Source organism: Penicillium bovifimosum (assembly GCF_028826915.1).
Source record: "Penicillium bovifimosum strain IBT 22155 chromosome Unknown utg000004l_segment0_segment0, whole genome shotgun sequence".
Lineage (NCBI taxonomy): Eukaryota > Fungi > Ascomycota > Eurotiomycetes > Eurotiales > Aspergillaceae > Penicillium > Penicillium bovifimosum.
Window position 1 is genome coordinate 1831837 of NW_026622713.1, and position 21835 is coordinate 1853671.

Here is a 21835-nt window from a genome sequence, read left to right on the forward strand (position 1 = left end):
GCACAGCCCCGGCTTCATAGAATGGCTCCCGGTTGCCTGGCCAAACGCCCAGTCTTCGTCATCGTCGGTCTCTTCCGTCCCTCTCCACCCAGTCGGTGAAAACTCGAAACAACAGCTCGGTCATGTGGGCCAATAGCGAAAATGCCGCACACTCCCTGGACGTTGGTCGATGCTGCATCTTGTGGTCAATGCGAGAATGCAACTGCGGGTATCTTTGCCAGTGAACCATAACTTGTTGTGGACTGAAACTAGCATGGTCTAGCGTCCTCGACTGCAATGGGTTGGATTGCAGGATTGGTTGAGATTGTCTACTCTTGGTAGAAGAAGGATTCCATCTTCCGGGCCTCCGTCGTCGTCTATAAAAGAGACTACAATTCCACCAATATGGCATAAATGGAATTCGAACCACCTTCAAGTTCTCCTCTTCGCCTGTTCCCTGTTCTCTGCCAGTTTCTTTGTTTTATGAGTGCCCGCACATCCCAAGGAGTCTTTAGCCGTCTCTTCACAATATATGTCAAGCGTGAGTTTTCCCTTTTATTTTTTTCGGCCCCGCAGTTGCGCATGATGCCTCACCCGACTGGACGCTGATCCTCACACTAAGCAGCCCTTTGGAGACGATTCTTTCGCCATGGCCCTCTTCTGGCAAAGATATCCTACGACTATCCAAGCTCAAACACCGAACTAGTTGATACGCAATCTACCCCTACGAGGAAAGGCTTACCGTAGTCCGCGGAAGAAAGTCATCTGTTGGTGAAACTCAAGGGAAGAACAGAATCTCGCGTGGTCAGGTGACGAAACTTTTTGCACAGAAATTCCCGGGAAGAAGCAAAGGGTCGATACAGGTGTACTGGAGCACGACGCTCAAGAAACAGCGACGAACTTTGGCGGACGCCACGTTGGAATGCCATCCTAATCGATACTTAAGACTACTCACTCCTTTTCTCTTGCACTTAAAACCCTTCTCTCTTGTCAGCATTGGCTCAACGTTACAATTATTCTCTACACGGCTTCGATCAGTTTAATAGATGGTTTAGTAATTCCACCTTTCATTGTCTTTGCCAAGCTTTCCGTATATCATCTCTGGAGGCACGAGACTCGTGCGAGCGGCGCTGATGTGCAGGAAAATTGACATCACCTACGAGCAAGCCAATCGCCTTGATTTCCATTGCTCAGAATATGGCAGGCAGCTGGCTGGAGCGTACCCGGGTTGGGACGCGGTCGGCCCCGTTGGTGTCGGCATAATCCGACATCGTGATGAACTCGATGAAGCGTTCGCAGATATTCTGCGCAAGCGCCCGCTCGTCGGGCTGCTTGCGGTCCGCGACGAACTTGTCGACGGTCTCGGCAAGGGAGCCGAGGACCTCTCGCCTGACCCTGGCCTTGCGGTCGGCTTCGTCGAGCTGGTTCTGTATAGCCGCCGAGGCGGATTCAGATCCCAGCGTGGGATGAGGGGGTTGTTGGTGACCATGCTGGTCCTTTCTGCGTTTCGCAGCATGGAGGTTCGAGGGGGACTCGGGGTCCTGGGGCCTAGTGAAATAGGCAGAGTTTTCGCCCTGAAGAGCCGGACGGGATGGCGTTGTCGCCTCCATTTCTCAGGCTTCACGCGGCGGGCGCGGTCGGCAAGAGTGAGGAGGTGTTAAAATGCGTAGACTAGGATCAAATTCTTGGAACTAAGCTCCTGGAAACCCTTTTTTCAAAGGTACCCCGAGTCGGAAATAGTTGTTACGTTGTAAAGGTGGCCTCCGAGAAGGTGGTTCTCAAGATCTACCATATATTGTCAGGTCAAGCTTCATTGAGGCGTCTTTATCGGCCTGTAGACTGGCAAATGCTGCTCGTGGATGATCAATGCACGCGTGTCAAGCATGACTCCATCGGGGATATACCGTGAAGTCCGAGGCGTTTCTGAGGCGGAATCTTTGATACAGCATTAGGTCTAGACCTGAGATATCGGCACCCGGCGACAATGTATCTTTAGCAGATTGAACTTGTGATTGGTTGATAGTGGCTACAATATACAAAATTGAATTTAAATGTGATTGGTTGATAGCGACCACAGCACGTGACACCCTTTTTGGGGAAGGGCGTTACGCCCACTTGATCTGATCCGTCCCATCACGTGATAGATTAGTACTCATCTCTGAGCACACCCTGAGCGCTCAGATCGCACTGATAGAGGGCGACTGATCGGGAATGCGCTTAAACCGAGTTCCCAACAGTCGCCCAGTGGACTGGCAACCGCTCTCTTCAGCTGTCGGCAGGCCTGACAGCAATTCCGCAGAGCATCATATACTTAGAGCGAGCTACATCGGGCAAACGAATACTACTACTACTACTAATAGACCTCGGCACGACCCTGAATCATGACCTGACCCGCCAAGACGCCAAGGAAGGTCGCTCCGTCCGTCCTAACGACCCGCCAAGGCAATTTCTTAATATCAATCATCCCGAATAGCGGAATAGGAAAAAGTTTCATTATTTCACATTAAGCTAAAAAAGTCAGGGTCGTGCCACTAAAGAATCGTAAAACACGCGTTCGCTCTAAATGATAGCTATCACCGTGTTGGTCAACGATAAGCCGTTAAAAAGATTTGAAGAAACTCTATAGTTCTACTAGACTACTGATATTAATCAAAAGCCAGCGGAGAAACAGCTACGTGAATAGACCAATTTGCTCCGCATAGGCAAAAAGATCAATGTTCTCATTGCCTTCAATTATAGCTAAGATAATGACGATCAGACAAGCCTGCATCATAGAGGGCAGAAGAGAGGCCGTGTGTCAGCAATTAGTAGGATGCTGGCTGAGCGTGAGGCACATATTGATGCAGAGGAACAGGTTACCGGACGGCCGTCGGCCATCAACCTGGAGTCTTGTGTACGATCGTATGCGATGTGTCATTCACTTGGGTCCACTAAAGTCTGATTGGTGCTGGGAGGACCCAAAGGACAAGAAACATTATGCACCTTGAACGACTCATGACAATGCACTGCAGCCCTCATCGTACACAGGCCACGAAAAGGTGGTGGTGGGCTCCCTGATCGAGGAAGATTTGGAAAAAAATGGAATCGGAGTTTGCAGGGCGTGGCTATTGCTTTTCGAACACATATGTTCATGATTGGGCAGAATAATGAGCCGTTCAGATCGGAAATAATCATGACCTTACCTATGACTGCATTTCTTATGACGTTGCAGAAAGCAACCTTTCTGTGAGTTAGGTGGGCAGTAATGAGGGGCAAAGGTGCAGAATCATACGCACATGGATTGAGCCATTTCCCATTTCGCATAGGTGCAGGTCGCATGGTGAGGTTGTTTTTCTCCTACCCATGACTGCATATATCATGACGTGGCAGGAAGATATTCAGATAAAAAGTCGGACAGAAAAGTGGTCACTTTTCCTTTTCACTATTATTTCTGAGTGCACACGTCAAAAAAAGTCTGGAGAGTCAACATTAAACCAAAAGGATCCTCGATCTCTTATCCCAATGAAGGAAAATTCACAGTGGCAAGAGCCAATTGCCATTGTCGGCATGGCCTGTCGCCTACCTGGTGGGATAAACAAACCCCAAGATCTATGGGATCACGTCGTTCAAGGACTATCCTCAGATGGAGATGTGCCATTGGAACGTTTTGATGCCGAGAACTTTCTATCTATGGACCCCGGTCGACCTGGGAAGGCTGCGGTGTCTCGTGGTCACTTCCTCGATCGAGATCTCGGAGATTTCGATCATCGGTTTTTCGGGATCAGCAAAGATGATGCAATGGCGATGGATCCTCAACAGAAGCAACTGCTGGAAGTGGTTTACGAATGTCTAGAATCCGCTGGAATTTCTACAGCACATGTCAGAGGAGCGAACATCGGATGCTATTGTGGATTGTTCACCTCGGATTACCATGACATACAGATGCGGGATCCAGAGAATCTTCCAACGTACATGTCTATCGGAACCGCCAGGTCAATGCTAGCTAACCGAATCAGTTATGTGTTCGATTTCCGTGGCCCAAGGTGAGACCCGCAAGGCAGGATTGATTGTTTCAGTTCTCGCTGACTGTATTCGTAGCATCACGTTCGACACAGCATGTTCTACTTCTCTCGTCGCTCTGCATGTCGCATGTCAAGCCCTTCATTCAGGAGATTGCGATGGAGCGATAGTTGGCGCCACAAACCTTTTCATCAACCCGGAATTTGCGTTGGCTATGTCACGTTTTGGAGTCCTGGCTCCGGACGGGCTGACCAAGACCTTTGATGCCGATGCACATGGATATGCACGCGGCGAAGCAATAAATGCCGTCTATATTAAGAGACTGAGCGATGCGCTGAATGACGGGGACAATATTCGTGGTGTTATCAGAGCTACCTGGACCAATAGGTTCGTCCGTCGATATCCAATTCAATATGTTTTATTAAGTGGCAAGGGAGATTTGTTGACAGCTGAAATAGTGACGGGGCCACGTCCGCGATCACTGTACCTTCTCACGAAGCGCAAGCAGATGGTATACGGAAAGCTTACTCGTTGGCCGGCATCGAGGATTTCGACCAGACGGGATACTTTGAGTGCCATGGAACTGGAACACCAACAGGCGACCCTATCGAGGTGTCTGCAGTGTCATCAGTATTTTCACCAAACCGGAAGAGTACTGAGCCCCTGTGGATTGGTTCTGTGAGTGATTTCCCCCCTGGCTCGATGAATATTGATGAAGGCAAACTGACCCAATGGTGTGGTATAGACCAAACCAAACCTGGGCCATTCTGAAGCTGCAAGTGGACTCACTAGTCTCATTAAAGTTGTACTTGCCATGGAGAGTGAAACAATACCACCAAATATCAACTTTGACGAACCTAACCCGAAGAGTAAGCCCGAGAACTGGTACATGGCAATATTTCTCACTGATCTTTTTCCCGTCTAGTTGATTTTGAACGTTGGAAAGTTCGTGTACCAATGAGCGCCCAGCCTTGGCCCGAAAAATGCATGCAGAGAGCGAGTATAAACTCATTCGGAATTGGTGGATCAAATGCTCATGTCATAATTGAGTCTCAGCAAGAATACCGATCTTTCTCCGACCATGCTCAAACCGAAAGACGTCAAACGAATCAATTTTTCCTCATACTTGTGACAGGCAACTCGGTGCACTCTCTGGAGATGAACATTTCAAACCTATGCATAGCCCTTCAGCAACCTGCATATAACACAATCCCCTTGTGCCAGCTATCCCAGGAGATTAATACTCGAAGCCAGCCGCGAAACAGGTTTTTTAAATCCTATTTTACCGTGAAGAGCACCAAGGAATTGGTAGAGGCACTCCAGGGCTGCCATTATGAGCGCCCGCAGTATCAGCAAAAACACATTGAACCTCGTTTACTCTTTACCTTCACCGGCCAAGGCGCATTTTGGTCCCAGATGGGTAAGATATTGATGGATCATTTCACGGTAGCGGAAGAAACACTGAGACAGCTTGACCGTGTGGTATCCGGCCTTCAGTCCGACAAAGCCACAAGGTGGTCACTAGTTGGTAAGATACCATAGATCATTGAAGGTGTTGTTGAAATGTTCTTATGTTGAAACGCTTTACCAGATAAATTGGTCACCCCGCTATCGTCAACCGAGATCGGCTCTGCAGCACTCGCTCAGCCGTTGTGCACTGCAGTTCAGTTAGCACTGGTTGACGTTTTGGCTAGTTGGGGGGTTCACCCAGATGGCGTTGTAGGCCATTCCTCCGGCGAGATAGCTGCCGCTTATGCCTGCGGCGCAGTTAGTGCGATTGATGCAATAAAGATCGCATATTACCGCGGAATTGCTCTGGACAGCGCACCAGAGGGTGGCATGATGGCGGTAAACTGCAATGCTGATCGCAAAGAACTGCAAGATATATTGAGCCAGGCCGACGTGTCCATTGCCTGCATCAACAGCTCTGATAATATAACGATCTCCGGTACAGTCGAAGGCATTCAGGGCGCTTTTGTCAAGCTACGTGATATGGGAATCTCTTGCAAAGTTTTACCTGTCACCCGTGCCTATCACACAGGCGCGATGGATGGCCCCGCATCCAATTATTTCAATATGCTCCAGGAATTTCTCCGTCCAAATAAGGCCAAACTTCCATTGTATTCGTCAGTTTCTGGAATGAAAGTCGATGGAACCGATCTAGACGCTCGATATTGGGAAACGAATCTGCGAACTCCAGTTCAATACTCCAAAGCTGTCAACCTGGCCCTCACATCAATGTCTACACTGGATGCATTTATGGAAATCGGTCCCCATCGTCTGTTGTCTCGCCCTACGCAAAAGATTCACCAAGAATTTGATCCCAGTGGCGTCAGATATCCTTATTTTTCCACCATGATTCGAGACTCCGATACTTCATACCAGCTGATGAAGCTTGCTGGTGACCTTGTCGTTCTCGGAGTTGACGTGAATTTACGTGAGGTGAATGGGCGAGTGGTGTCGGGGAGGCATACCAGTCCGTCAAATAAATATTTGTTCAATCTTCCATCCTATGCATGGGACTACTCATCCAAAACTTGGTCCGAACCTCGTCAGAGTCTTGAGTGGCGTCTACGTCACGCTCCGCGACACGAACTTTTGGGAAGCCTCATCCCTGGAGGCAACCCTTTAACTCCAACCTGGCGAAACATCATCTCCCAACGGGAGCTACCCTGGGTCATCGATCATCAGGTCAGCGACAATCAGCGATTCCTCTCTCCATTGATTTGCCCAATTGACAAGATATAGATAAATGGCGTAGCAACTCTTCCTATCTCAGCTTACGTGGCAATGGTAGTTGAGGCCTTGATGCAACTGCGGGAACGAAATTGGCAGGGTCATTGGAACCAGCCAAGGTCTGAGTTCAAAATTGAGAATCTGATTCTTTCGAGATCGATCATTCTTCCGGATGATGCACCGGTCGAGACGTTTGTCTCGCTGAATCCTTCCCAGGTATCTCGATCCCGTGTATTATCGGTTGACTTCAACGTTGTTTCAAGGAGACAGGATATTATGACATCGCATTGTCAAGGGAAGGCTTATATCGTCAAGGGTAAATTCTATATACGTAGCCCCTGTTTGTTTCTGCTATTAACAGCCTCCCAGTTGATGATCTCGAGACCACTCGCGAGCCCCATCGACTTCCACGCAGCGACTTACCGCTGTCCATACCCGTCGAAAGATTCTATAAGTCCCTGGAACGCGTCGGTCATGGGTACGGTCCCAAGTTCCGCCTGCTATCCGAAATCCGAGTGCGTCCGGGATCGACATTTTGCGCCGCCACGCTGAAGGCGCCATCCCAGGATACACCTCGCCAGCGATACGTAGTGCACCCTATCTTACTAGATGCTGCGTTACAGACCTTGGTCCTTTCGCAATCGGCCGGCCTCTACCAAGAGTTCCAAACCACGATCCTCCCTTCTCATATCAATTCAATCGCCATATCCGTCCCGTTTGAGGGTTCTTTCAGCTCATGTGTCACAGAAACACAACCATCCGGGTTCGGGCACATCACAGGCACCATCGAGTGCTTAGATGCTATTGGAAAGCAATTCATGAGCATACATGGCTTGCAGATGAATCATGTGATGAAGGAGACGAACACCTCGATGCCGTGGCTACGACTAGTCTGGAGGCCCGACATTGACGATGCCATTCGTAATGGGTCCGCCTCATGGTGCTTTGCAAAGTCCGAAAGCTCAATCAAACAAGGGATCCAGGATCTCGAAGATCTCATCGGAAGGTTGATTGTCCTAAGTGATGACGACGACATTCGAGTTAGCGAGAACGCCTCGCCCCACATGCATTTCTATCGTAATTGGCTACGCCATCATGCGAAATATTACCGGACAATGAAGTCGGAACACGAGGATCCCCAGTGTTTCAGGCGTCTTGATACCAGTACGATTTCACAGCTGGTGTCTAACTACAAACACCTTGATTCGGTGGGCACTCAACTTGCCTCACGCTTAGCACTGAATATGAAGCAAATTTTTGCTGGCCAAGTGGATTCCCTAGCTGTGATGTTGGAGGATGATCTGTTGCATAGGCTCTATGAAAACAGCTTTATGGTTGACAGCATGAACCGCAAACTTCGAGCTGTGGCAGAGCTCCTGGCACATAAGAACCCAAATATGAAGATCCTGGAAATTGGAGCCGGCACTGGGGGTGCCACCAATCAGGTATTACATGGATTTCTCCAAGTCGGAGGAAGAGCCAGCTACCAGTCCTATACGTTCACTGATATATCCCCCTGGTTCTTTGACAAAGCTAAGAGGAAGTTTGCTGGTTTTGAACGCATGACGTTCAAGGCTCTCGATATTGAAAAGAGTCCGACTGAACAAGGCTTCACTGACAAGTACCATCTAATAGTTGCATCGAATGTGAGCGAGATGTAGTTCAAAAGCCCGAAGCCTACTAACACAGCCGATAGGTCCTCCATGTAGCATCAGATATGGAGGAGACGATGAAAAATGTCCGTAGCATGCTGGAGGACGGTGGGCATCTTCTCCTGGCAGAGCTTTCTGGAGGTACGTTGTTCGGGGGCAATCATCATGCACATGCTGATCTTATGTATACTTAGATCTGATCGCGCCTGGATTTATTATGGTAAGAGATACCAGCTACTGATGCTATGGTCCAGAGATACTAAGAATTGTTTAGGGGAGTCTGCCGGGCTGGTGGCAGCGTTCACAGAATCCAACCAAGTCAGGACCTGGTCTCACTCATGAGGAATGGAAATGCCTTCTATCGGCGTCGTGGTTTTCTGATCCAGTGGATTTAACGGCCCACGCAAGCACTGGATCACCAGAGGACTTGGATTATACGAGTGTCATGGTTGCAAAGGCAATTCCAATTGAATCTCCAAGTGAGGTTCACCTGGAAGCTGTACATGTCTATATTACGGGGCCCGGCAGCTCGGCCAAAATCCAGAGGTCATTGAAAGACAAACTTTCCATCCATGGAATTGATGCCACCTTCCAAAGTCTTGCCATACTATCCAGCCAGCCCCGGCCCGGAGAATGGCTGGTTCTCTTCGATACCGTTGGAGACAGTATCCTTTCTTCCCTTCAGACGAGAGAACTGGAAATACTAAAGCTGTGGCTCGATGAGCCTATCAATTGCTTATGGATTACGAGAAATGTACACTTGAAGCCCCAGAATGCGGCAGGCGGCTTAGTGATGGGTTTTGCACGCACACTCCGTCGCGAGAATGACGGGTTACAATTTTACACATTGGATTTCAGCTCAGATGACAGTGAGACCGTTACCAGTATTATCGAACATATCGTCTCAACGTTCTCCAAATCCGGCAATGAAAGAAGCCTTCCACTTGACTATGAGCTTGCAGAAAGGGATGGTCAGCTTTGGACGTGTAGACTACAGCCAGACCCTCGATCTCAAAGAGCATTTGGTTTAACTCGGCAAATAGACCAACCAATCAGTCATATCATGCACAATCCATATATTTTGACAGTTCAGGAGCCCGGCGTTCTTGACAGTTTGATATTCGCATCATACGACGACCCATGTGCTACAATGACTGATGAGGACCTATTGATAGAGGTGAAAGCGGTGGGACTTGACACAGAGGTAAATATTGCTCTTCAATCTTTGATGGAATAGCAACTGAAATTAGAGCAGGATATGCAGTCGTTCTGGGGCAGGTCAGAGAACATGTTTTTCGGCCGAGAATTTGCCGGGGTTGTGAAGCAATGTGGAAGTCACACTCCAGGCTTCCACCCAGGAGACCATGTGGTTGGAATTGGCGAAGGCACGTTCAAGACGCAACTGTTGGCATCATCAGCGTGCTGCGTCAAAGTTTCTAGCACCATTCCATTCGAGGCAAGTAGTGTCCTGCGTTGGTTATTGTCAATCAATAACTAAAGTAGTATAGTATGCGGCGACCATCCCGATTTGCTTCATCACGGCTTGGTATGCACTTATCGATATTGCATATATTTCCAGGGACACGGCAAGTATCATTGAGTCTTCACCAGTTAACGAACAACATTCTGATGTAAACTTTGTACTTTAGAGAATTCTGGTTCTCAACGGATCGACAAGTCACGGTATTGCTGTGATGCAACTAGCCACGTTGTTTGGCGCTGAGGTGGCCACCATCATCCCTGATGAAAAGTACAAGCACCTCCCCGAGAAGTGCGGCGTTGCTCCCGGAAATATATTTGTTATTCCAGAGACACGAATCGACCTCCAAAAGGAGGACGTGATGGAAAGCGAGCCCTACAGCGTTATTGTGGAACCTGTTTCCCACAAAGCAAAAGTCTATGCAGGTTTATTGGTCCCTGGTGGTAGGTACATTGAGATTGGGCGCAACAAAGCCAGTGGAGACTTGACGAACGGAGAGGCTCACCCGAGCAATATCACTTTTACCAATCTTGACATCATGGATCTATATCGACATAACAAGCGACACCTTGGAAGGTACTGTCCCAAAGATTATAAATGGCTTTAGCTAATGCTAATATTGGAGCAGAATTCTGGACCAAGTCATGAGTTACGTAGAAAGCGAGGAGCTGAAGGGCATCATCCCCTTGGCTATAGCAGAGTTACAAGACTTGAAGTCTGCTTTTTCGGGTATGGCAAACGGGTCCCACGAAAAACAAGTGGTTAAGCTCAGCTCCAGTGAGAACCAATCCATCATTATAGTATGAACACACTCTCTGCCCTTGGCGAATATTCCTGGTTGGGCTAACATTTGTGAAGACACAACAGAAACCCCATCGTCTGAACGCGGACAAGACATATATCATCACTGGAGGCCTTGGCGGCTTGGGTCGTGAGATTTCAGTGTGGCTTGCAAGCCGCGGAGCCCGAAGGCTTGTGTTATTGACAAGCTCGCCAACTCGGGCTGTTGGTGCCAAGGATATTTTGAAAGAATTGGCCGCATATGGCTGCGAGGCAAGAGTAGCTGTATGTGATGTTGCCGAATTGGCAGATGTCAGCAGAGTCATCGCTTCGATTAAGACCCCCGTTGGTGGCATTGTTCATTCCGCTCTTAGATTGAGAGTAAGTCTAGTCCTCAAAAAAAAAATGGGACCTTTCATCTCACACATGGTGGCAGGATCGAACCTTCACCAACATGACCTTGGATGACTTCAAGACGGTGCTTGACCCAAAGCTACAAGGCTGTGTGAATTTGCATAAAACTCTCCGTAACGAGAGCTTGGACTTTTTCGTGATGCTGAGCTCTTGTTGCGGTATTGTGGGAAGTCCAGGACAGGCAAACTATTCAGCGAGCAGCACCTTCCTGGATAGCTTTGCTAGATACCGTTGCCACCTTGGCCTTCCCGCCGCATCTATTGACCTGGGCTACGTGGAGGAGGTCGGTTATGTGGGTGCACACCCTGACATCGAGACTAGGCTTTTGGCAACTGGAATCAAACCGATTTCACTGAAAGACGTGGTCGACATTTTAGAGGCTGCTATCCTGACAATGCCTGGTACACATCGTGATCCGAGCGGTATCAAGCAATACGATGCATACGCACATAGTCAATTCATCATGGGGTTCAGCGCCATCGATAAGCTTACTACAGGTAGCCAAAAATGGGCCAAAGACAAGAAATTTGACCCTCTACGATCAATGGACAGTGACATCGAGTCACCCGATGCACTCCTAGAAGAGGGTGAAAGTGCCATCCAAACGGCCACCAAGAAGTATCATGATGCCATACGTCGGCAGAGTGAATTCCCTTCTGGTAAGGAGGAAGCGGTCCTGCAGCCTATCATTTGCTCATTGCTTATGGCCAAGATGGCCCAAGTGTTAGCAATCGATGTCGGTGAGATTGGGGCTATGCAGTCGGCCGCCGAGTTTGGAATTGACTCCCTCATGGCCATTGAAGTCAGGTGCTGGGCAAGAACGATTTTTTCCGTTGACCTTCCTGTCAACGAACTTATGAGTCCGTATAGTTTTTGCGACTTGGCTGGAAAGATTGTTCGAAAAGTCTCGCAATCTTAGGAAAGGTGGAGAATTCCTCGAAAGAAGGACCCATTCCATTCTTATTAAAGCATACGCGGCAATGAAGCTTTCCTATCTGGAGACTTTACTTTCAATCTTAATTGTATCCCTTCATTTCCAAAACGTATGTAATCCCACTCAAGTATTTATTTTCAGCAGTGAAATACTATTACGACTTCCGTATCGTCCGAGACCCATATCATTTGGCGCCCAATAGTGTCAAGGTGCAGGCTCAGGCAGACAGTCAGATAGACAGTATCAGGTAAACAGGTTTGTATTGATCAGAATTATAGACAAGACGTAGCTCGAAGAGCTACAACAGGATCGGGTTCAGAATATGTAAGAAAACCTCGGAAGGGGCACGTGCCAAGTGCACGTGCCAACATAACACTCTATCAGTATCAACTACATACATCCAGGCACAGGCTCACACCGTGACAGTACCCCCTCCTTACGATCGAGCTCTGTCGAGATCAGCACGGGGCTTATGGGGATAACGCCGGTGGAAGTTCTGTACGATCTCTTGTGCGTTCTCTAGGTATGCAGTGGGTTCTTCAGTTGGCTCGTCGTAGCCAGTCCATTTGACAGTGTATTTCAATCGGGGAGGTCCTCGGCCTCGCTGCTCCCATCGGGAATCCAGAATCTCTTCGACTTGCCATTCTTCTAGGCCGTCGACCTCAATCGGTGGGGCCGGTTCTCTCGTTTGGCAGGGAACAGGGTCAGTGGCGGCAGGCTGTAGCAAGCTGACATTGAAGACCGGGTGTATTCTCATGCTTCGAGGCAGGTCTAGTTTGTATTCATGTGAGCTAATCATCTCAAGCACACGGAACGGTCCCAGATCCTTCCAGTCCAGTTTCTTTTGAGGGCGCAGGGTCTTGATATTGCGGGAATTCAGCCACACATATTGGCCAACGTGGTAGCGGCGGGCAGGTTGTCGTCTTCGGTTCGCGTGTTCTTCATAGCGGGCTTGTGCAGACATAATCTCAGCACGGACGAAGTCGGTGACAGCTTGCATCTTATTGGTGAATTCATTTGCGTCTCTAGCTGCAGGGCGGGCCGCTGGAATACTTGGTTCAAACCCAATGCTGGGGTGAAACCCATAGTTCGCAAAGAACGGGGACACATGGGTAGTCTCGGAGACGACGGAGTTAGCGGCAAACTCAGCAAGTGGAAGCCACTCTGACCAGTCGTCTTGCAGGTATAACGTGTAGGCGCGCAGGTATTGTTCCAGAGTCGCGTTGGCCCTTTCAGTTTGGCCGACAGTCTCGGGGTGATATGCGGTAGACAGTAGGATGGTGATCCTCAGGCGACGGGTCAGATGTTTCCAGAACAGACTGACGAATTGGGCTCCTCGGTCGGATACAACTGACTGAGGCGGTCCGTGCAGTTTCCAAACATGTCTGATATACAGGCGGGACACTTCCTCCGCGTTGCAAGTACTTTTACAGGGAATGAAGTGCTTCATCTTAGTCAGACGGTCCACAACGACCAGCACGGCGTCGTATCCTTGGCTGGGTTCCAGGTGTGTGATGAAATCCATGCTAACGTGTTGCCAGGATCTCTCGGGGATGGGCAAGGGCTTCAAGCTTCCTTGCCGAGCTTCACGGGACGGTGTAATACGGCGGCAGGTGTGGCAGTTCCGAGTCCATTGTTCCACATATCGGTACATTCGTGGCCAGTAGTATTCGCGGGAGAGCAGTTCGTACGTCTTCGAGCGGCCAGGGTGTCCAGTGGCGGGTTTCTCGTGGCATTGTCTCAACAGTTCGGCTTTCAGTTCTTCGTGGTCGGGAACATAGATTCGGTTCTTATAAAGCAGGTAGTTGTCTCTTCTCTCGCAATCAGCCAGGGTGATCTCAGGGTGTCTGGTGGCATTCTGGTCCAATGCTCTCAGGATTGATTGTACTGTTGTGTCTTGCGGGTATGCAGAGTCCATCAGGTTTTTGATTGTCTGTGGGGGTTCAGGTACTGCTTCGTCGGCAAAGTGGACTCTCCTCACTCGTGGTGAGCTGGGTTCGGGCAGGGGTTCAGGCTCTGGAGGTTGCTCGGGTGTCTCAGTAGCAGCATCAGGGTTCTCAGCAGCAACATCAGGAGTCTCAGAGTTCCGAGTCTGGGATCGCGTCAATACGTTCAGTCCTTTGTAGATGATAATGCTACTGGCAAATCATAGATAGATAGATGGATAAGTAATCGATCATGGATCTATCTGGGCGAGGAATCTCCTAATATATATCCTCCAGAAAAAGGTCACCTGACCAAACAAAGCCAGGCTCAAACCACACGATCAAACAGATATCTGGGGAAAGCTCAGTCTGCAAACATAGGGATGGTGATCCCATCTCAACACTTTCTCTTTGGCGATGTTGTCTTGATGAGCAAAGAAGAGTTTCCTACCCATGATTGAGCTATTGCCGAGAGAAACGATAAGATAGAACCGAAAACTCAGAGCAATGATGGAGAAAGTGAAGACGAAATTGTTTGAGTAGTACAGTGATGCGATAGACCTTGAATTTATACCTGAGCATTTAGTATAGGTAGCTCTAAATAAACAATCTACTACAGTGGTGTCTGATTAGTATTTAACCTCCGGTACATTGGGGGCCTAGGACCCACTTTAATACTGCCAGGCAGAACCCTCGAGAATTCGAATTCATCCAATAGTTGGTGACGCGTGAGCTTTAGATAGCTGGTAAAGTAAGCGGTCTAGATAGCGGTCAAATAATAAAAGTGGGGACCTAAGTACTGGAGGTTAAATACTAATCAGACACCACTGTATTACCTATCCTGCCACACCACCTGACGTGTAAGCCCATGCCTTACCTTTTTGCATCATCTCATTCTACAAATAATCTGAGGGGTGGGGTAAAATTGGAGGATAGGGCACTTTTAGAAAGGGGCATGGTCAGGGCCATCAAAAACACCATGGCCATTCTTTGATACATTTTGCACCTTAGCGTTCTTCATCAACTGATCGCTTCATTTTTCCATCGGCTTCAGTATAGGATTGACCCATCTCTCGTCGGGCTAGATCCTGGACCCAACCGTGGTTTGGCTGCACCTCCTCACCTCTCGACAGCTTGGACGCAAGGTAAAACCAGTTCACAGCATTTCCGACAGTGCCAACCTCATCATTGACATGGCTCAACGAGTAAGCACTAATTCGCTGGTAGAGATCGTGATCTGTCCATAAATTCAAGAGGTGCTTGGCGACGGTGTCAGTATCTCCAACTTCAACCAAGTACCCGTTCTTTGTATCCTCCAACTGCAACGGTATGCCTCCTGCACGTGTCGCGATGACAGGTTTGCCCTTATGAATTCCTTCCGACACCTTGACCTCAAATCCCTCACGCACAGAAAGTTGCAAGACAATGTGTGCTTTGGAGAGCAAGGCATTTAACACCTGATCCGACGGCCCTAAGCGCACGACAGAGATGCTACTTGAGAGATCTGGCATGGTGGTCCGGATACGCTGCAAGACTGCGTCGTAAATAATACCGCCGTCGGGGTCGTCTATAGATCCGTGGCCACAAACGAGAAGTTTCGGTGCCTTCATCTCAGGATGAGACCGGGCTAGTAGGCTCCGGAATTTGTCGTATGAGGTAAGGACATCAAAGATTCCCTTGGCAGGATCAAATCGTGCGATTTGCACTATATATGGCTCTATAGTAGTGTTAGTAAAGCAAAGACACGCACTACGGATAATGATATGCGCAACTCTCGTGGCTTACCGTTGGGATAGTCAATGGTTGTCGTTCCCGAATCCTTGCAGCAGCGGTTGAACATCCGTCCATAGGCCGCAGTGTCCCAGTCTCTCATGTTCTTGTTTAGACCATCCAACCTGGAGTAGGCGGTTAGCGAATCAGAATCAACTGATAGAGAATGATGGCGAAATTACCAGTCTGTGCATGCAGGCATGTATCCTACACGAGCCCGCGGGACGTTCCGGGGGACAAAACTGTCCACTGGGTGACTGACAAAGACGTCTGCGGCTTGGATGTGCTCCCAGAGGAATTTCCAAACTTCAGCCTGAGGGCTCCCAGGCGTTTCGATAAGATCACTCCGCATTTGAATGTGGCTTCTATAGATGACAGGTCTTTGTGGATCAATTCTCTTGGCGATCGGGATGAGACCGGTCATCTGTGGGTCATCAACGACAATGACATCGGCACCACCATCGGCAGACCGACAAAGAGGGCCGCCTGCGCGTAGCCAGTATCTGGTGGCATTGTCATCGACCCAATCCACCAAGCGTTGTTGATTCTCTAGACTCAATCGTTCATGTGCCCCGGAAACACCTTGCAAGATGTTGTGATTGGTTTTGGTGATTCGGAATATACCCGGCCTGGGCTTCGGCACATACCTTGGCAAAGCAATGAGTGTCAAGTAGAGGTTAGGAGTGGAAGGATGACACGCTTGGGCTTACCATTTGACATCCACGCCGACTTCATGTGCTAATCGAATCAAAGCATGCCGCATGAGTGCAACGCCTCCTCCCTGAGGGGTGGCACTAAAGAAAGCAATCTTCACCTTGCGTTGCTTCAATTCCTTTGCGTAGTGTTCCATGGCTAACCAAGTCTTTGGCCGAACGCTCTGCTGAAAACAGTCTTTGTTCGTGAGTTTAATGTGAAAATGAGCATCAACCCCCACGTCCCCGAGGAACCCAACGTGCAAGATAGGTAGTTCGTTGGGTCCAAAGAATCTATTGAACGTCAGCTAAGGTTGAATCCAGTTGAATGGAAATATTAAAAAGAGATTTCCCTAATGCCTAAAGAACGTCGATCGTACGTACCTTGTACATTTTCTCGCCAACGAATCTGCTTGCTCATCAATACCTTTGTCTATTAAATGCACACAGGTCTCATTATCAGCGGAAGATTCGATAGACGACTCCTCATCGAGGAGGATCGGCAAAATGTCCAATTCTGCCCAGAGACGTTGGGATAAAGATGGCATTCTCCCATGCAAAGTTCGGGGTAGCGCAACGCCGAGAATCTTTTCCAGGTGGACATCACTGTAGTTCTTCAGTTCATTGATGATGGACTGGCTAATGTCGAGTTCTGTGGCTGCTGGAGGAAGGGATTTCTCTAAAAAGTCAAGAAGGTATGTCGGATCACGGAAGGCAATCGCAATGTGAGGGCCAGAATCGGCAGCCTTGGAGACACAAACTCCGACATAAATGGTCTGCCAGTCGCTATTAGCCACTGCATTGTGCTAGGTATGGATAGAAGGACCTCTCACATTGGAAACAGGCCCGGACCAATCATTCTTTCTCATATGAGGTAAGATGCGACTCTGTTGAAACTGCGAGTCGTGACGGCTGAACTCAGCCAGATCAGACGTGTCGGCTGGCATCTTGAGTGAAAAATGGTGTTTAAGCTGTTGTTTCAATCCAGATCCTATCGAGTATCGTTTCGTTCCTCAGGTACTAACCTCCATATAGGAGTGTAGTCTTTGATCGCAATAGTTATATACTGCGCAACGCCGTAACCGTCCGCCATAATCAGAGCATCATCGATTACATAATCAGAACGTCATCCATCCATTGGAGGAACCATATGGTGGAAACTAAAAACCGGAAAACGGTAGTAACATGGTAGTACCCATGGAAAGGCAAGTTGTGAAGCTTTGCAATTACAGGGGCTTGTATGCATTTATGGAGCTTAGAGATGCCAAGGGGAACCAATCCAAAATAATGAGATGATTCAAGTGGGTACCCTCATACTTTATCACATGATTCAAAAGTTCTGCCATATGTATTTCTGGTGCACTAAACCTAATCGGGTTGCTTCCCAGGTAATCCGCGCCAAAAATGCTGAATCATCATCACTGGAAATGGCAGGCGGTGAACGCCAATTACACCGCCTTTTGCCGGAGCCCCACCATCTCCTGCACAGCACACAGTACTCCGTACACTCGGAAAATATGTCTTCCGACGAAGTGCGGCTTGACCCACTCAGTATTGGCGGCCTCGCAGTATTATTGTCGGCCTCCAGGACCTGCTCCTGAGGTCCACAGCAGCTCGAACGCGTCATACCCGCAGTGGAAGTGAACGCTCTCCTATCAAACTCAGACGCTTGTGACCAATGAACGAGCATTGAACCTACCTTTCAAACCACCAGACATGCCTAGAAACGCATCTTCTACGGCTGCCCCTCCGGTGTCCGATCCTTTAGCAACCGACAGTACTAATGACATCCTTGTCATTGATCTTACAGACCAAGTACCAAAAAGGGAAAGCAGCCTCCCAACACCAGATCCTCTCTTGCATCCGGCGGAACCAACGAACGAGTCTCGTGAAGATACCACAGAAAACAATGCTAGTCTAGATGTGACTGTCGCCCCGACACCTATACAAACCGAAGGAACGAACAACCAACGTGTCGCAAGACCAAACGCCAAGCACTACGAGCGAATTGAAGGACCTGCGAAGAAAGCTTTCACTCAAAAGCTACGTTGGTACTACTTATGCCATCTTAACGTCGATGACGTCCAAAGCCTGATTGTTGAATGTTACCCAGATGTTGAGCGCACATCTGAAGAATGGTCGGTTCTCGTTCAACATACAAAAGAATTAGCCAAGAACTGGAAAAGTAGGACTCTTCGTAATATGCAGGTGAGTATTAGGTCAATCAGGGCCATTTATTCCAGGCACTGACTTCTATGGATAGTCTCGCATAAGCTCCATTGTGGACCTGTCCCATGACCATGCTACTCCCCTGAGATTGATGACTGACGAGGAAGCTTTATCTGAGTACTTCTATACCCATTTCAACGAAGGGGATTTCTATAGCTGTTTCAAATTCGTTGCCGGAATCCTAGATATCAAACACACCAGCGAACCTGGGCTGTCCTACCTACGAAGTAAGTCCTACACAATTTTATGGATGATATGAGCTAAGATTGTCTATCAACAGATCTCTGGGCCAATCTTGCTACCAAGGTCAAGCTATGGGTTGATGCCGTGCGATCAGATGGCAGGGATGCCGCACTCGCTCGTGGTAGATGGGAGGTGGTGAAGAAATACTGGCAGGAAATCACAGTTGCAAGAGAGCTATCTGGGGCCCGAAGAGAAATGTTTGCTGAAGTTACAACAACCGGTGTCGCCGGGAAAAAGCGTCAATGTCCTGAAGCTCCGCCAGCACCCCGGTTTAAGACTTTCTTCCGTGGTACCCCGATCACCCCGGGTACACCCAATTCGTGACTCGGGAATCCTTATGGATTACTTCTTTATATTTATAACCTTGGAATAGGTACGCCTGTATTTGATCAAGCCAGGCTAAATATTGTATCCATACATGAGCTGAACATTATACTACAGAACGGTTTGCTCATCATCCAAACAGGGATTGAACCTAAGCTGAATTGATGACAAGCTAGGACCAATTGATATAGAAAGTCAGAATAAGTGTGGGCGATTGTGGGAGATGGCGATGAATTGAGAATGGGTGTGAATCCGATGCAGATAGCATATAGTGTGCCCGGGCATTAGGGCTGTGTTGTATACGCGCAAACAAGGTAACAACGGACTATCTGCACGTGGCTTCCACAATAGAAAGCCTTTCAAGGTAGTCTTCTTCCCTTCTACATCCAACTTACCCTGTTCATATGTGTTATTCATTTTTTCTAACGCCATTTTCATCGATTAACCGCTTTCAGTCAGGACTACCCGCTTTTCCATTCAAGTTGTCGACATCTAGTATCGTTTCCTGAGACAACGACGACATTCGTTCTTTCTCTGCTGCAGAGCGCGTGGACCCTCGTCTGGACCCTCGAAGCATTAGTTGCTCGTTATATACTTGAATTTATTATCCCAACCCTGAAGGATCCTCCCTGGGCCTAGCGTCATGGCGCAGGCGCGGCACCCGGTCTTCAAATACAGCAAGTTTGATGTGGCTGCTCTATGCAACTTGGCCAGCGAGAAGCGAGGAAATCCTTCTTTCTGTGATGTCAATCAAGTACCCACACGCGGAGGTTTCAATTGGGCTAAACTGATTCGCTTTGAAGATGGCGAAGAATGCGTCTTCCGCTCACCAGTACCAAACCACCCGGAGCTGTCTAACGAAGGTGTCGCCAGGCTTCTTGAGAGCGAAGCTGCAACGCTTTTGTTCCTCGAAAAATACACGCACATACCTATTCCCACCGTCTATGCATCCTGGTAAGCGAACCGCAAGATTGCCTCGAAAGTGCAGCAAGAAGAACTAACCCTGGAAGCTCGACTTCGGACAACCCCATTCAAGTTCCATTCATTCTGATGAGCAGGGCTAAAGGCAAGTCGCTGGCCCAGATGTGGGGGCAAGAGAACTTCCAATTTCCTTCGCATTCACAGAGCGAATCCCTGAACAAAATAATGCACCAACTAGGATGTTTTGCCTGGGAACTTTCTCGACTTCGCCATTCGCAGATCGGATCCATCTTCTTAAGCGAGGGACATTTCGCTATCGGAGAATGCCTTTCACGGGGGCATATGCAGTATAAGAGACATTCCTTGAGACTCCTCCCCCGTGGACCCTTCAGCTCCAGCGATGACTTTCTATGCAGCCTCCTGTCGGCGTTCGCTGGGCAAGCACATTATCTGCCACTGGCGAAACACTGCTTTTTTGCACCAATGCCAGTCAAGAAAGACTACCCCAGCAAAGATATGTGGGAATATACCAACCATCTTTGGACTAACTTTACGTACTTGGGAAACAAATGTGACTCCGCGGCAAACCGAATTGACTATCTAATCGCCGCCGACGCTCTCTATGATATGATCAGTCAATACAAAAGTAACTGGGAGGGCATTACAACGTCGACCGAATTCGCTCTCTGCCACCCAGATTTGAGCGCGGAAAATATCTTTGTTGATGATGATTACAGTATCACGTGTATCATCGATTGGGCATTCACCACCACTGTCCCGCTCCCTTTTCTGTTGTCACCCCCGGGGTTTCCTCAATCGCGAGACAAGCTGGATGAGAAATTCTGCATGGCTTTCAGGAATGGATTCGAAGACGCTTCGAGCGGGTGCTTGACTGATGGATCATCGGGCCTTTCAATCCCTAGAGCTATCGAGTGTATTCAGGGAAGCGAGTTTGCTTGGTGCCTTTCCAGGCTTCTCGCACTTGATTCGATCGACGACCTTTCCATTTTTCGCACATTGTGGCAAATAGTCTACCCTCCCGAGAAAAGCCTCGAGTCATACTTCTTTTCGCAGAGAGCTACCGAGAAGTATCGACGGTGGTACCGTTTGATCGACGATAAGCATCCGTCAGATGATCAGTACACACAAGATGATATCAGTTCTTTTCCCCATGATCAACAATATGAGTTGTCCATGGCTCGTCACTTGACTATGGTTGCTGATTGGGGCATCAATTACGACATGTGGATATGTGCCGGTCTCCGAGAAACAGGTGAGACATTCACTACGACGCCACAGCTTTGGCGATGGATTATGTGGTACAGAACCTACCAGCGTGAGCAGCTTGGCAAGGAAGTGGTCAAACATAGATGGTTGCCGAATGAGTGATGTTTGGGGTAAGAGGTGCGGTCCTGGTCTGTCAGGTAGAGCCGGCAAATAGCATATTCTTAGAAGTGAAGAATCGTGATGGTATCACCTATGTCCACCAAGTCCACCTCCCACTTTAGCTTCAGAAAACATACAGTTAGTAACTGACTACCGAGACTCGTTAACAAATAATTCTCTCAAGCACTCACCGGGGCTGACACAGGTTGTCTCGCCTCCCTACCTGACAAGGATTCAATGCTGCCTCTCCCATCATCGTACGATCACCAACATCTAGGCTAGATGCAGCATTGAATCCTTGTCAGGTAGGGAGGCGAGACAATCTGTGTCAGCCCCCTGAGGGAGTAGCATTTTTGCTTCTCGGTACTGTT

The 21835-nt window shown here is 48.6% G+C and overlaps 5 protein-coding genes across 5 annotated transcripts; 3 read left to right on the forward strand and 2 right to left on the reverse strand.

Annotated features, from left to right (window-relative positions):
- Window positions 1–1169: 1169 nt before the first annotated feature.
- N7515_004988 (uncharacterized protein) lies at window positions 1170–1589 on the reverse strand (the record flags this gene model as incomplete). The annotated part of the gene is made up of 1 exon (XM_056665732.1): window positions 1170–1589. The coding sequence occupies one exon, from the start codon at window positions 1587–1589 to the stop codon at window positions 1170–1172; it is 420 nt and encodes a 139-aa protein (XP_056522682.1).
- A 1891-nt stretch (window positions 1590–3480) lies between these two features.
- Window positions 3481–11959, forward strand: N7515_004989 (type I polyketide synthase; the record flags this gene model as incomplete). Its single annotated transcript, XM_056665733.1, has 18 exons — window positions 3481–4001; window positions 4057–4365; window positions 4437–4656; window positions 4724–4847; window positions 4904–5506; window positions 5570–6669; window positions 6727–7030; window positions 7084–8360; window positions 8411–8507; window positions 8561–8586; window positions 8641–9337; window positions 9410–9570; window positions 9622–9826; window positions 9875–9912; window positions 10016–10422; window positions 10475–10646; window positions 10705–11007; window positions 11063–11959. 18 exons carry the CDS (start codon window positions 3481–3483, stop codon window positions 11957–11959), a joined length of 7461 nt encoding a protein of 2486 aa, XP_056522683.1.
- Window positions 11960–14906: 2947 nt separating this feature from the next.
- Window positions 14907–17308, reverse strand: N7515_004990 (uncharacterized protein; the record flags this gene model as incomplete). Its single annotated transcript, XM_056665734.1, has 6 exons — window positions 14907–15616; window positions 15685–15794; window positions 15852–16316; window positions 16380–16655; window positions 16746–17137; window positions 17195–17308. 6 exons carry the CDS (start codon window positions 17306–17308, stop codon window positions 14907–14909), a joined length of 2067 nt encoding a protein of 688 aa, XP_056522684.1.
- Window positions 17309–18077: 769 nt separating this feature from the next.
- On the forward strand, window positions 18078–19157 carry N7515_004991 (uncharacterized protein; the record flags this gene model as incomplete). The annotated part of the gene is made up of 3 exons (XM_056665735.1): window positions 18078–18569; window positions 18625–18817; window positions 18871–19157. The coding sequence occupies 3 exons, from the start codon at window positions 18078–18080 to the stop codon at window positions 19155–19157; spliced, it is 972 nt and encodes a 323-aa protein (XP_056522685.1).
- A 643-nt stretch (window positions 19158–19800) lies between these two features.
- Window positions 19801–21467, forward strand: N7515_004992 (uncharacterized protein; the record flags this gene model as incomplete). The annotated part of the gene is made up of 2 exons (XM_056665736.1): window positions 19801–20111; window positions 20168–21467. 2 exons carry the CDS (start codon window positions 19801–19803, stop codon window positions 21465–21467), a joined length of 1611 nt encoding a protein of 536 aa, XP_056522686.1.
- Window positions 21468–21835: the final 368 nt, after the last annotated feature.